Here is a 15754-nt window from a genome sequence, read left to right on the forward strand (position 1 = left end):
TTTGTATCCTGAAAATTGCTGCCCTCCGATACTAACAGGAGTATGGATGATGACTGGCATAAAATGACTGTCAAGACAATAAAAATAAATTTTAAAAACCCTGGAGGAACAACTTACTAGCTGAGGGGGTGAGGCTCTATAGCTACATTTGGTCCCTATCTGGGGTTCCAACGTTGAGCTTCATGGTGGGACCATAAATCATTTCATTACCTGGAACCTTACAAAAGCAATTACCAACCCTAATGGCAGCAGCAAGATAAATTCACATTTACAGTGCAAATCCAGCAGTTTGGTAATGTGCAATTAATTTCAACTGAGAGCCTCGCAGTGAGATCCCAATTTGTGTCGTATTGGTGACGCTAATAGCAAGTTGATTGGTGCAAAATGTACAGCAATTCATGGTGAATTGGAATTTTTGTCATAACTCCTAGTCTTCACCACAAACTGGGGGGGAGGTGGGGTTTTGCATTAGTAATGGTGGGTGTTGCGAATTCATCGTTATTTTTTCTGACATTTCTGGACCATTATGTCATCAGAAGAAATATATAGGGCTTATCAAATGGAAAATCTATCTGCCTTATACAATCAGAAAACATGTCCCTGGATACCCGGGCTCACTTATTAGCATAGTAGTGAACAGGTAACATGTGAATACTCTTGAAGCACCTGGGACATTTGCCCTTCCCAATTACAGCCAACTTGCATTTGTGCCAGCCACACTGGTACAGCTAAGGACAGTCAGCCTATCCTTGGCATCCTTAACATGTGTTGGTACACTCTCCTCAGCCATTGCTAACGTTTTCCTCGGGACATACCATCAGTACAGACTCATTTCGTCAGCATTGTAAATTTGTTCAAGTGAAAAGTTTTGGTCTGAAATTAGCTTATTTTTCAATGGTGTCATAGTCTGCAGATGCTTTATCACCACAAACTTTCAAAAGCTTGATACCATGATTCTTGAATTTCTGCAACCAATCTATCGTGCATTCACATGCACCTTTAAGCCTCAGTTCTTCGTGGTAGATCTTGGCTTGCTACATGATCAATGGTTCAGTCAGTGGAAACCTTTCACTTCAGCGCTGATGAATCCATTCCATCATAACACACTCATGTTCATCATTTTTCGACCTATGCAAAGATTTTCTATTTTACATGAACTTTTGTGAATCATTTTCAATATAAAATTTCAACAATTGATCTTTCTGCTTCTTTAAATCATATATGGTGGTGATACCCACCCCATACTCCTCACTTATTTGCCTCACAGATGTACCACGGTCAAGCTTCTGCAACAACACCACTTTCTTAGCAATTGATGATGAATTATGCTTCCTTTTCCTTTTCTCACTATTACCCATAAGGGTATGTGATGGTCTTTTTGACATGTTCATGGTGGAATAAAAGCACTAAATAAGCACAAAAAACAGCGCAGGCAAACAGCTAGACTTCCCGTGCTAAAGGTTGGGTCCAGTCGATGATGTTCGTGTTGGCTGTTGGCTCACGTTAGGGTCTGTTGAAAAAAAGTCCCGTTTTTGGATGTTCTCGGTTTTTGGATAAAGGATACTTGATCTGTATTTTTAATTCACATTCTTCCCCCTCAAAGTTGACTTTGAATAGTCAATTTGGGAGACTTTACAGTGATATCCTATTGTTACGGCACACAAATCCACTGGTTTCCTTCACCTAGCACTTATTACTTCCTGCTAGTCAGAGGCTGACGGTGGACCTAAACTTTTCTGAGGGATTTTTTTCTGGCATGATACTGATACATAAAAAAAACAATGACTTATGGCTCTGTTGTGTTACACTAAAACTGTCCTTTTTTTCCCTTTTTGTAGGATTTAACAACTCAGAGCGCATGTGTGACAAAGAATTTATAATACGTAGGGCAGCTACAAACCGTGTTTTGAATGTCCTTCGACACTGGGTTTCCAAGCACTCTCAGGTACAGAATTTTAGACCATTAGAACAGTACATACCACACAAATTCAAACAATTCCCTCTTTAAGTAAAGAACCTATTTCCCACAAAATGTGTTAACTTTCCTGAAGAGTGAAGTATATAAATTGTTTTCTGTTGTGAAGTACAATGGAGATTGATGAAAACCTAAAATGTTCCATACTCCAATGTGATTGTAATGTGATGGATCGTTGGACTAATAATTCATGCAAGTAGCTCTGTTTAATTTCAGCTGTGAACATGGTAATTGTGTACTCTTGGTGAAAATATTTTCCTACAATTAAAATAAAGCACAAAAATCATTTAGTTGACAGTGGTGAACACAAGTGTGAGTGGAAAGTAGTTTGAGGTATGCCATGGGCAGCCAGCAACTCCCTGATTCCAACCCGACACTCCTGACAGGTCATGCCCAACTCATCAGGAGCACCAAGAAAATATGTAAACGCGCTGACTATGATCCGTTTCCTGAATTGTTTCCCTTAACTCAGCCACAGTACAAGAGATTTCAAAAAGCCAGCACAACCTCAAACTAATTTTGCTGCATATGTAGCAAAGTTTGTTCTTTAATTGTGTGACTATGTCAAAAAACCTCTCAATGTACTGGTATTTAAATCTTAAATGAAACATTTTTTGCCTGAGATTACCCAGGGTTAACAGAGCCAATTAAGGATAACTCAAGTTATAAAGAAAGAAAGACTTGGATTTATGTGCTGCTTTTCATGGCCATTGACCATCAAAACGCTTTACAGCCAATGAAGTACTTTTGAAGTATAGCTACTGTTGTAATGTAGGAAACATGGCAGCCAGTTTGCACTCAGAAAACTCCCATAAATAGCAATGCGATAATCGATTTGCTGTGATGTTGATTGAGGACTAAATATTGGCCAGAACACTGGAGATAACTCGACTGCTCTTCTTCAAAAGAGTGCTATGGGATCTTTTACATCCACCCAAAGAGGTCTCACCCAAAAGATAGCACCTCCAACAGCGTAGTACAGCGCTGGAGTGTCAGTGTAGAATTTTGTCCCTGGAGTGGGACTTGAACCCAGTACCTTGTGATTCAAGGCAAGATTGTCGTTGCCATTTATAATCCATACTGAGTTTATTCCTCTTTCCTAGAATATGCTGATAAGCTAGCATAAAAATATAGTAAAATCAGGTACTTCAGTGTCTACAGCAGGGACAGTTATTTCAGAATTGCCTTTAGCCCCATAAAATGAATTGATCTGCAATGTGTTAGTGATAAGTGAATTCAATGAGATGTCTGCTTCAGGCATATACCATTTAACATTTCTAGTAATAATATACATTACAAAAAGTTCTCTCTGGTAGTTTCTAAAAGTGCTTGTTTTACTTCCACATTTACTTATCCACCATATATGGTAAAATTAAGTCTGTCATCCAGTAGTAGGGCTCTTCACTGGGACCTTTGGTTGCTCTGGCCATACACTAAGAATCAGAGCCCTATGGAATCTCAACTTTTCCTGGTTTCATTTTAGCTTCCCAGTAAGATATATTCTCCAATCTTTCGTATCGTGAATATTTTATTGATCCAGTTAACAGTCACAATTCCTAACACAGCATTCTCTTTTTTGCTTAAGAAAAAGTTTGCTACCTAGTATCAACTAAGGTTGCAAACAATCTGTCTGCTGAAAAAGGCAATATTCCATGGAGTGACAACTGATTGTCCATATTCAACTTTAATGGATGATATTACGCCAAGATAGGTCTGATGATGCCTATAGTCCCTTTGTTGTCTGTTATTTCTTGGGATAGAATGTTTCTGCATGCTTTGCTTGTACCCTGCCACTTCCTTTCATCCCAAGAATTGAAGAGAAGGCTCAGGTAGAGGGAGAAGTATGATTTCTGGTGACTCCACAACAGCCAAAAATGTCTGATTCTTAAAACTGCTGAAACAAAGTATTGGACCACACCTAGGGTCTAGAAATTTGATCACGCCATACCTACTTTTTGGGTACTAAACAGGTACCTAACCCTCCAGTATCGTGTAGGAAGTGCATGGTCATTTCAAGCCAGAAATGCATTGACCACCATATTATATCAGGCTTCTGCATCGTCATGCAGAGTAGAAGCCAAAACTATTTAAATGATCATATTCATATTAGGATCCTGCACTTCTTGGAGAACCCTATTTTAATTTTAGTATGCCCTGGTCATTGTGCCAATTGTGCCAATAGTAAATATTTGGCTGAAAATGGGCACAAAAGCTCTTTATCCAAGTCCTATAATCCATACCATGTAGGGTTCCAGTTAGTTCAAATGGCTTGATAGCTAGTGTATGGTTCAGAATAATGCCAACAGCGTGGGTTTGACTCCAATTCTGGCTGAGTAGACTTGGAACGTGCTTCCTCGCCTGGCCCCTGAGAGTGGAAAGCAATGAAAAACCACCACTGACAAAAACTGTCAAGAAAATGGCTCAGGATAAAGTGTCCGCAGGCAATGAGCCAAGGACATGCCTTCGAGCACAACACACATCATGATGATGATGAATACCTACTGAATGCCACTTGCACTACAAAGTTGGAACTGTTATGAAAGTGAAATTTAAATTGCCTGTTTTGTGTTACCACCCCAGCCCCTCACTGCCTACCGTGGCCAATTTCAGCCCCAGTGAACCTGTACTCTGGTCTGGACCATGGAGACTAAATCATGTAACTGTGTCACGTAGAATACAAATTAAATAGCATCACTACATTACAAAACCAGAAAATGCTGCAGAAATACAGTTTCCTCAATAAAGAGAAAAGACAACTTAAGATTTTTGGGAATAACCCAAAATCAGGATGGTCAGTTTGGCAGGTTCACTTGTCAGTCACACTGCAAATATTGCACTGAAGTGTCTACATTGACACAGAAAGTGCAGAGTAATTAGGTTATTAGAGTAAAAATGCTCCAGTGTACACCTCGCAGTTCCTGATCTCAGAATTAATGTCAGGAGGAGGAACTAGTTGTTTAATAATGCATTTTAGATGTATGTACGAGCTTCAAATTGACCGAAGGATAACATTCTACATAAATTATGCATTTTTCCCAGCCTTACAGTATTTGAAGTCTCTTTGCCTTATCTATTCTAATGACTGAAACATAAGAGATGGAGAGAGAAGGTATCTATACTGTATTAAAATTCTCCAGGGATTGTTTTCTTATTCTAGAATGCTAGCCATGCCTTTAACTGAATCAGATTAATTAGAAGTTGGTTTGTTTGAACAGGAGTTTGACAGCCGCTTGTACAGTGGGTACTCAAAATCCACAGCAGAAAATTGTAATTGCCTGAAATTTTAGGGCAAATATGTCAGATCTGCTCTGTGAGCGTGGAAATATTTTTGACAATTTGACAATACCTTGTGGTGCTTCTATACTCTCAACTTTTCTCATTGCTGTGGTGCAGTTAGATTATAAAGAAATTAAGGTTTGAAAACAAATATGGTTGTAATGACTGAATCTAATGATGGAATCGATTTTGATGTTGTCTGTCACATGAGAATGATCTTACAAAAAGCCATAGAAACAAATAACATCCAGTAAACTGAAAATATGCATTAATCTTATGATCGACAAAGTTTACAGTTTTTAAAGCATTTTCCTTCTTCACAGAGACCAACATACCAAGTGCCTTTTCTTTTAGTTATAACGTGTATGAAATAAGGCTATCAGTATTTTTGGGTGAGTGCATGTAAAACGTTGAACTGAGCTAATCATAGCCTCTGACATGTTACTTGCCATTTATCCTCTTTAAATCTTGGATGACAGAGCTGCTTTTTAAAGGCTGGCATGCATGGGTCAAATGCTAATGAATTATTAATGATCTTAAGAATTACAAAAGTCCATGCCTAGGAATTGAGCATTTGTAATAGCCATCTGATTAGAAATCAATGGCTTCCCATACTTTAGGCAATAGTTGTCCAGTCCCAGTCATCATGTTACAGCAAGAATGTGATTGGCGAGAGTATAGAGGAGATTTATGACGATATCGCCAGGAATGGAGAATATTAACTATGAGGAAGGGTTGGATAGGCTGGGGTTGTTCTCTTTGGTACAGAGTTGCTGAGGAAAGACTTAATTGAGGTATTATAAATTATGAGGTATCAAGATAGAGTGGCTAGGAAGGAATTATGCCCTTTAACAGAGAAGTCAATAACCAGGGGGCATAAATTTAAAGTAATTGGTGGAAGAATTAGAGGGGTGTTGAGAAGAAATTTTTACCCAGAGGGTGGTGGGGGTCCGGAACATTCTGCCTGAAAAATAGTGGAGCTAGAAAGCCTCACCGCTTTTAAAAAATGCTTGGATATGCACTTAAAGTGCAGTAACCTACACGGCTATGGACAAAGAACTGCAAAGTGGGATTCGGCTGGATTGCTCTTTCTCAGCTGACACAGACACAATGGACTGACTGACTTCCTTTGTGCTGCAAATGTTCGATATCTTGTATTGGTCTCAAAGCCCTGTGATATCTTGGTTGGTGAATGTACTAGCCAGTGTAGAACTGAGACATATAAAGCAGGATGGTTTAAAAAAAAAGGCAATTGGTGGAAGTTGGAAATAAATTAAGAAAATTGATGGAAAAGCACAGCAGGCCTGCCCACGTCTGCAAAGAGAAAGACTATGTAAAGCTTCGGACATAGGCCCTTCATTAGAACACTGAGCTTTGATGAAGCATCAAATAACCTGCCAGTGATTGCTGGAGAGCAGTGTCAGCCACAGGACTGTATCCTAGCATGTGTGAGTTAAAGCAATGAGGCAGAGGAGCGTTGGAAGTTAGAAGCAAATGAGACACAAAAGAAAAATCATGAGACAAATCTTTCATGTCACGCTGAAAAGTCAATGATTTAATTTATTTATTGTTTGGAATGTTGCGCTGTGTGAAAATCTGTTGCACGATGCAAAACCCTAGGTGGTGAAAAATGTCAGCAACGTTTCAAATTTGTTATGGTGTTTGGAATTTAACAGGGACTTGTAAGAATATGTTAGTTTAATGTCAGCATTCAGAGTGCCATCTTTTGGTAGCATTTGTTTTTACAGCCAGTGAGAACTTTGTTTTGGTGATGGTTACATCTAGATGGCTCGATCAGTATTATTAACATGATGCTCTCATGGAATGGTTTTTATTCATTCACGGGATGTGGGCTTCGCTGGCTGGGCCAGCATTTATTGCTACAGTGAGGGTAGGGAAAGTGTCTCTTTCTGAATTAGGGCAGCATAATTCACTACTTTATTGGCAATTACTCCCCTAACAACAACAGCAATAACAACTTATATTTAAAAAGCATTTTTAACCTGATGAAACTTCCCAAGGCACAACATGGGAGTGTTATAAAACATGACAGGTTATCTTATGAGGAAAGGTTGGACAGACTGGGTTTGTTTCCACTGGAATTTAGAAGAGTGAGGGGTGACTTGATTGAGGTATATAAGATCTTGAATGGTATTGACAAGGTGAACATGTAAAGGATGTTTCCTCTTGTGAGTGAGTCCAGAACTAGGGAGCACTGTTTTAAAATTAGGGATTGCCCTTTTAGGACAGAGATGAGGAGAAATTTTTTCTCCGAGGGATGTGTGACTTTGGAATTCTCTGCCTCAGAAGGTGGTGGAAGTAGGGTCACTGAATATTTTTAAGTCAGGGTTAGATAGATTCTTGTTAGGCAAGGGAATCAAAGGTTATCGGGGTTAGATGGAAATGTGGAATTCAAAACACAAACAGATCAGCCATGGTCTTATTGAATGGTGGAATAGGCTTGAGGGGCTGAATGGCCTGCTTCTGCTCCTACTTCGCATGTTCGTATGACACCGAGCCAGATAAGGAGATATTAGGTTAGATGGCCAAAAGCTTGGTCAAAATGGTAGGTTTTAAGGAGCATACTAAAGCAGGAATGTGAGGTGGAGAGGCAGAGAAATGTGAAGGGGGAATTCCAGAGCTTAGGGCCTAGACAACTGAAGGCATGGCCACTAATGCTGGAGCGATTAAAATCGGGGATGCTTATGAGGCCAGAATTAGTTAAGTGTAAATATCTCTGAGGGTTGTGAGGTTGGAGCAGTTTGCAGAGGTGGGAAGGGGTGAGGCATTGAGGGATTTGAAAACAAGATGCGAATTTTAAAATCGAGATGCTTCTTGACTGGGAGCCAATGTAGGTCAATGAATACAGGGGGAGCTCTGCGAACTGGATTTGATGCGAGTTAGGAGACTGACAGCAGAGTTTTGAATGACCTCAAGTTTACAGAGGGTACCAAGTGGAAGACCAGCCAGGAATGCATTGGAATATTTAAGTCTATTGGTATGATCCAATTAGAGACCGTTAACGTTTAAAAAGAAATCCAAACACCTTGTTTTAGCCGCAAGATTTCACTGTCTTTTTAAAAACAAACTTTATTGTACATAAAAGACTCAAACAAAACAAGCACTATTAATTAACAATATGGTTTTCAATTATGTATGTTATACACTCAGGTTTACTTCTTACTTCTCCTAAGAATTCTCTTTCTAAGACACATCAATCTTAAAGTTATTTACTTCTGAAGGGACCACGCATAAGTATGCCACAGTCCTCTGGAGAATTTTCCTCAGCTCCAGCTATTCTCAGAGGTAAAACTTTCATTTACCATCTTTTGACTGTGGATGCCGCAATCCCTTGTTCTGGTTACTTTTCCAGTGCTTCCAAGCTAATCTGTTTGCTGCTTTCTTTGGCACAAAACTCTGTGGAGGACCACTGTAGATTCTTCCCCTAGTTTCAAACTATGCAATCTTCCAGTTTGTGTTCCCTCACAAAATTCAAACCGAGATTAAGCTCACTGCATTCCACATGGTCAATGATGAAGTTAGTTTTTTTTTACTCTACTCACATTGCAGGTCAATTTAACTGTCATTTACTTTGGCTATCTTCTCTCAGTGAACTGCAAACCACATAATGTCTAAACTGCAACTAACTCTCTCAGCAAATACCCAGATAAACTGAAACTAGAAAACCTTCCTAAGCTTCATCCATCTCTATAACTATGTAGTCTGTTTAGGGCTGTCCTCAAACCGACCTTTAGATTAATTATCCCTCATTTACAATTTCTTCTTTGATCTGATGAAGGAAAGGGTTTTACAGCCTTTCAGAGTTCAACAATATGCTTTAAAACTAATTTAGCTCTAACGCTCAAAGCAAAAACATCTCTCACCTTCCCTTGTTCTTGGAAGCATTGCAGACATCATGTCTCCAGTTCTTTAGCTAAATAAGCCGACTTGCTGTTTTTAGCTCTATCTCTTCTGACTTTGTTAAACAAACACGGGTCACCTTTTGAATTGCAATTTCTTGATATATTCCCTGAAACCCAGCATTTTACTTACCTTACCTTTCCAACTTTAATCTTCCCGGAGCTAAATATTACCTCTAAAATATTAACATGAACCATGAAGTAGATATTCGCAATGCCGACATGAATGAGGGATTCAGCAGCAGTTAAGCTGAGACAGGGGCAAAATCAGGCAACGTTACAGAGGTAGAAATAGACAATCTTAATGATGGTGCAAATATGTGGTCAGAAACTCATCTCAGAGTCAAATAGAACACCAAGGTTGTGAACATAGAAAGTGCTGGAAAAATTCAGCAGGTCTGGCAGCATCTGTGGAGAGGGGAACAGAGTTAACGTTTCAAGTCCAATATTACTCTTCTTTGAAACTGCAGAAAAGTCATATTGGATTCCAAACACTGGGCACAATTTTGCCCTTGGCAGGAGGGCTCGGCAGGGGCGGGCGGGGGCAGTCGGGAAAGGGGATGGGAACCTGAGCAGGGAGACAGAGGAGGGGGAAACAAGGATAGAAACAAAAGATGGAAAAGTAAGAGGCAAAAGTGGAAGGCAGAAAAAACAAGGGCGAGAAACAAATGGGGTCATAGTGCAAAATAAAGCTAAGATGACTAACAAGGTTAAAAAGACAAGTCTAAAGGCATTGTATCATAATGCGCGGAGCATTCGCAATAAGGTAGGTGAATTAACAGTGCAATAGATATAAACGGTTATGATATAGTTGCAGTTACAGAGACATGGCTGCAAGGTGACCAAGGATGGGAACTGAACATCTAGGGGTATTCAATATTTAGGAAGGGCAGACAGATAGGGAAAGGAGGTTGTGGAGCATTGTTAGTAAAGAAGGAAATCAATGCAATAGTGAGGAAGGATATTGGCTCTCAAAATCATGATGTGGAATCTCTTTGGGTGGAGATAAGAAACACCAAGGAGCATAAAACATTGGTGGGGGTTGCCTATAGACCCCCAAACAGTAATGGAGATGTAAGGGAAGGCATTAAGCAGAAAATTAGAGACACATGCAATAAAGGTACAGCTGTAATCATGGGTGACTTTAATCTACATATAGATTGGACAAACCAAACTAGCAATAATACTGTGGAAGAGGATTTCCTGGAGGGTGTACAGGATGGTTTTTTAGACCAATAAGTTGAGGAACCAACTAGAGAGCAGGCTATCCTAGACTGGGTATTGTGCAATGAGAAAGGATTACTTAACAACTTGTTGTGCGAGGTCCCTTGGGGAAGAGCAACCATAAAATGATAGAATTGTTCATTAGAATGGAGAGTGAAGCAGTTGAATACGAAACTAGGGTCCTGAAACTAAATAAAGGGAATTATGAGGATATGAGGCGTGAGTTGGCAATGATGGATTGGGGAACCTTACTAAAAGGGTTGACAGTGGATAGGCAATGGCTAATATTTAAGGAATGTATGCATGAATTACAACAATTATTCATTCCTGCCTGGCACAAAAATAAAACAGGAAAGGTGGCTCAACCATGGCTTACAAAAGAAATTAGGTATTAGATCCAAAGAGGAGACATATAAAATTGCCAGAAAAAGCAGCAAGCCTGAGGATTGGGAGCAGTTTAGAATTCAGCAAAAGTGGACAAAAAGATTGATCAAGAAGGGGAAAATGGAGTGTGAGAGTAAACTTGCAAGGAACATAAAAACTGACTGTACAAGCTTCTATAAATATGTGAAGAGAAAAAGATTAGCAAAGACAAATGTAGGTCCCTTACAGTCAGGCACAGGGGAAATTATAATGGGGAACAAAGAAATGACAGAAGAATTGAACACATATTTTGGCTCTGTCTTCACAAAAGAGGACACAAATAATTTCCCAGAAATGTTAGGGAACCAAGGGTCTAGTGAGAGGGAGAAATTGAAGAAAATGAGTATTCGTAAAAAATTGTGCAAGAGAAATTAATGGGGTTAAAGGCTGAAAAATCCCCAGGGCCTCATAATCTACATCCCAGAGTACTAAAGGAAGTGGCCTTGGAAATATTGGATGCATTGGTGATCATCTTCCAAAATTCCATAGACTCAGGAACAGTTCCTACAGATTGGAAGGTGGCAAATGTAACCCCACTACTTAAAAAAGGAGGGAGAGGAAAAACAGATAATTACAGACCAGTTAATCTAACATCAATAGTGGAGAAAATGCTAGTGTCTATTATAAAAGATGTGGTAATAGAACACTTGGAAAGCATTAACGGGATTAGACAAAGTCAGCATGGGTTTATGAAAGGGAAATAGTAGAATAGATAAGGGAGAACCAGTGGATGTGGTGTATTTGGATTTCAAGAAGGCTTTTGGTAAGGCCCCACTTAAGAGGCTAGTGGGCAAAATTAAAGCACATGGGATTAGGGGTAATATACTGGCATGGATTGAGAATTGGTTGACAGACTGGAAACAGAGAGTGGGAATAAATGGGTCTTTTTCCGGGTGGTAGGCAGTGACTAGTGGTGTACTGCAGGGATCAGTGCTTGGGCCCCAGCTATTCACAATATATATAAACGGCTTGGATGAGGAGACCAAATGCAATATTTCCAAGTTTGCTGATGAGACAAAACTGGGCGGGGTTGTGAGTTGTGAGGAGGATGCAAGGAGGCTTCAGGGCGATTTAGACAAGTTGTGTGTGTGGGCAAACACATGGCAGATGCAGTATAACATGGATAAATATGATGTTATACACTTCAGTGTGAAAAACAGAAAGGCAGAGTATTATTTAAATGGTGATATATTGGGAAATGTGGATGTACAAAGGGATCTGGTTGTCCTTGTCTACTAGTCAATGAAAGTGAATAACCAGGTGCAGCAAGCAGTTAGGAGGGCAAATGGTATGTTGGCCTTCATTGCAAGAGGATTTGAGTTCAGAAGTAGGGATGTCCTGCTGCAATTATACAGGGCCTTGGTGAGACCACACCTGGAGTATTGCGTACAGTTTTGCTCTCCCTACCTAAGAAGGGATATACTTGCCATCGAGGGAGTGCAGCAAAGGTTCACTAGGCTGATAGCGGGGATGGCAGGACTGTTGTATGAAGAGAGATTGGTTCAACTGGGCCTGTATTCACAAGAGTTTAGAAGAATGAGAGGGGATCTGATTGAAACGTATAAAATTCTAACAGGGCAAGACAGACTGGATGCAGGGAGGATGTTTCCCCTGGTTGGGGAATCTAGAACCAGGGGCCACAGTCTCAGAATACGGGGTAGGCCATTTAGAACTGAGATGTGGAAAGATTTCTTCACTCAAAGAGTGGTCAACCTGTGGAATTCTCTACTACAGAAGGCTGTGAAGGCCGGGTCACTGAGTATATTCAAGAAAGAAATTGATACGTTTTTGGATATTAGGGGCATCAAAGGGTATGGGGAGAAAGCGGAAATATGGCGTTGAGATAGAATATCAGCCATGATCATATTGAATAGCGGAGCAGGCTCGAAGGGCTGAATGGTCTACTCCTGCTCCTAGTTTCTATGTTCCTATGGGAAGCCGACCTCCACCCGCGATCGGCACCGCACCGCGATTTCACGTGAGCCGGCCAGTTAAGTCCTGCCCACCGTGAAACGCGAGCGACAGCGCCGAGCGCTGCCCGTGCGGGAGTGGGGAGGAGTGCGAGCCGGCCAAGCACAAACTTCGCGCATGCGCGTGAGTGAGCACTGAATAATATCCCTTAGGCAGCTCTGTGCCTCAGGGAGATGAAGAGGTATAAAAAAAATTACATGTCACATGAGCAGGGACATGTTATTAATGAAAAATTAAAGTTTTTATTTTTATTTGCTTTGGAAACCTCATCCCACCCGTGGGTGAGGTTTCCAAAAAAATGCAAAGGCCGCTTTTATTAAATTTAAATTAATTAAATTAAATTTAATTGATAACCTAATGGCCTGGACTGGCCTTTTAATTGTCGGCAGGCACGATGCTGGCTCCGGTGCACGCCCGCTGACCGAGCTTTCATGTGACTGCACGCTGACATCGGCACACTAGCCTGATGTCAACGCGCTTCATTTCACGCTCGAGTGGGTCAGGCATGCGCCCGCCCACCGAGCGAAAGTTTCTGCTCATTAACTCTGTTTCTCCACAGGTGCTGCCAGACCTACTGAGCTTTTCCAGCACTTTTGGTTTTATTTCAGACCTCCAGCATCCACAGTATTTTGCTTTTATTATATAAGGTTGTGAACAGTTTGGTTCAGTCTCAGGCAGTTGCAGGGGGGAGGGATGAAGGCGGTACTTGGGGAATGGAGTGTGGAACGGGGACTGAAGACAATAGCCTTAGTCTTCCCAGCAATTAATTGGAGGAAATTTCTACCTATCCAGTACTAGATGTTTGACAAGCAGTCTGGTATTTAGCAATAATGGAGAAGCTGAGAGCAGTAGGGTGAAGTAGAGATGTGTGTTGTTAGTGAAAACTGATACTACGGCCAGAATATTGTGTTCGTTGGGCGGGCTTGGCGGGGGCGAGCGGGAGCGGTCAGGAAGCCGACAGACGCCCGTGATCGGGCTGCGAACACGATTTCACGTTGGCGGGCCAATTAAAGCCCACCCAGCGTGAAACACGTGTTGCAGCGCTCAGAGCTGCCTGTGGGGGTGGTGGGAGGAGGGCGAGCGGGGAACTTCGCTCATGTGCGCAGGCCCGCACAGGAAAAGCTCCCTGCACAGAGCTGCCTCAGGGAGATGCAGATTTTTGAACATTAAAAATAAAGAATTTTAAAATGTTAAAAAACATTTTAAAGTTCTTTAATTTTAATTTTCAAAAATCTGCATCACCCTGAGGCAGCTCTGTGCACATGAGCAGGGACATGTTAGAAATTAGTTTGAAAATTTTTTTTTTAATGGCAGATTGAAACCTCATTCCGCCCGTGGATGAGGTTTCGTAAAAAATCCAAAGGTCAAACCGTAAGGTTGGATGGGCAGTGAAAAATTTAATTCAGTTGGATCTTTAGTGGTCTTATTAGGCCTGTTAATTGCTGGTGGGCGGGCTCGGGAGTCAGCATCGTGCCCGCTGACCGAAATATCGTGCGAGTGCGCGATGACATCCGGAATCTCACCCGACATCATCGCGTGTCATTTTACGCTCGTTCGGGTCAGGCGCACGCCTGCCCGACGAGAAGAAAGTTCTGCCTGTGTTGTCAGATGGTGTTACTTAGGAACAGTATGTAGATGAGAATAGGTGATAGCCAAATATGTATCTTTGGGGGACACCAAAGGTAGCAGTGTAGGAGCAGGAAGTGCAGCCGTTGCAGGTCATATTCTGGCTACAATTGGATCGATAGGAATGAAGCCAGGTGAGAGCAGGTCCATCTAGCTGGATGACAGGGCAGACACATAAGAGGAGGATGATGTAGTCAACAATATCAAAGGCTGCAAACAGGTCAAGAAGGATGAGGAGGGATAGTTTACCTTTGTGACAGTCACTTAGGGATGTCATTTGTATCTTTCATAAGGACTGTTTTTGTACTGTGGCAGGGGTGGAAAGTTAATTGGAGGGATTCATACATGGAGTTCCGGAAAAGATGGACATGAATTTGGGAGATGCCTACATATGTAAGGACTTTGGAGTGCTAAGCTGGAGATGGTGGTAGTTTGCAAGGATGGTGGGGCCAGTGATTGATTTTTTTGAGACTAGAGGTAACGATGGCGGACTTAAAGGAGAGAGGGACAACCCCAGAAGGGCAGTTTGGATCAAAGTTCTATTCTAGTGATAATCAGGCTTGATCCATTTACAGATTCCTTCTGTACATTTGGCCTAACAGAATTAGGAAACCAGTTATTTGTGTGTGTTTAATATAGAGTTATATTCAATACAAAGAGGACATTCCTGCTTGGGATATTTTTCTCCTCCTTAGCCCCAGGACACTGAGGTCAATTGTATCACCTCCACTGTTGCCCTGGATGAGATCAGTTAACTGATTCAGGAATTGTGCCTGGTCAATTCTGCCAAAAAAAGTTTGGTTCCAGAATAGACAGATTTTATAATGTTGCAACATTAACAATGCAGATGACTAAAGCAGAAAATGTCCATATGCAGCAAGACTAGGACAATATGCACAATTGGCCTGACAAGTGGCAAATAACAGTCACAGTATCACTATATCTTTACAGTGCAGAAGGAGGCCATTCAGCCCATTGAATATGCACTGGCTCTCCGAAAGAGCATTCCACCTAGTCCCACTCCCCTGCCTTATCCATGTAACCTTGCACATTCTCTCTTTTCAGGTAGCAATCCAATTCCCTGTTGAATACCTTGATCGAATCTGCTTCCACCACACTTTCAGGAAGTTTGTTCCAGACTCCACCCACCTTCTGGGTGAAAAATCTTTCCTCACATCATATTTACTCTTTTTGCCAATTATTTTGAATCCATGCTCTCTAGTTCTTAATGTTCTCTTGAGTGGGAACAGTTTCTCACAGTTACCCTGTCCATATGCTTCAGGACCTTGAATACCTCTATCAACTCTCCTCTCAACCTTGTTTTCTCCAAGGAAAAGAG

At 41.2% G+C, this 15754-nt stretch overlaps 1 protein-coding gene across 1 annotated transcript in view; it reads left to right on the plus strand.

Annotated features, from left to right (window-relative positions):
* Positions 1 to 15754, plus strand: part of rasgrf2b (Ras protein-specific guanine nucleotide-releasing factor 2b) — a 266898-nt gene that overhangs the window by 213909 nt on the left and 37235 nt on the right. The window contains exon 17 of the mRNA XM_078564491.1: positions 1839 to 1945. Coding sequence (XP_078420617.1) covers positions 1839 to 1945 — 107 coding nt within the window. The remainder of the gene's footprint in view (positions 1 to 1838; positions 1946 to 15754) is intronic.

This window comes from Cetorhinus maximus, chromosome 2 (assembly GCF_964194155.1).
Source record: "Cetorhinus maximus chromosome 2, sCetMax3.hap1.1, whole genome shotgun sequence".
NCBI lineage: Eukaryota > Metazoa > Chordata > Chondrichthyes > Lamniformes > Cetorhinidae > Cetorhinus > Cetorhinus maximus.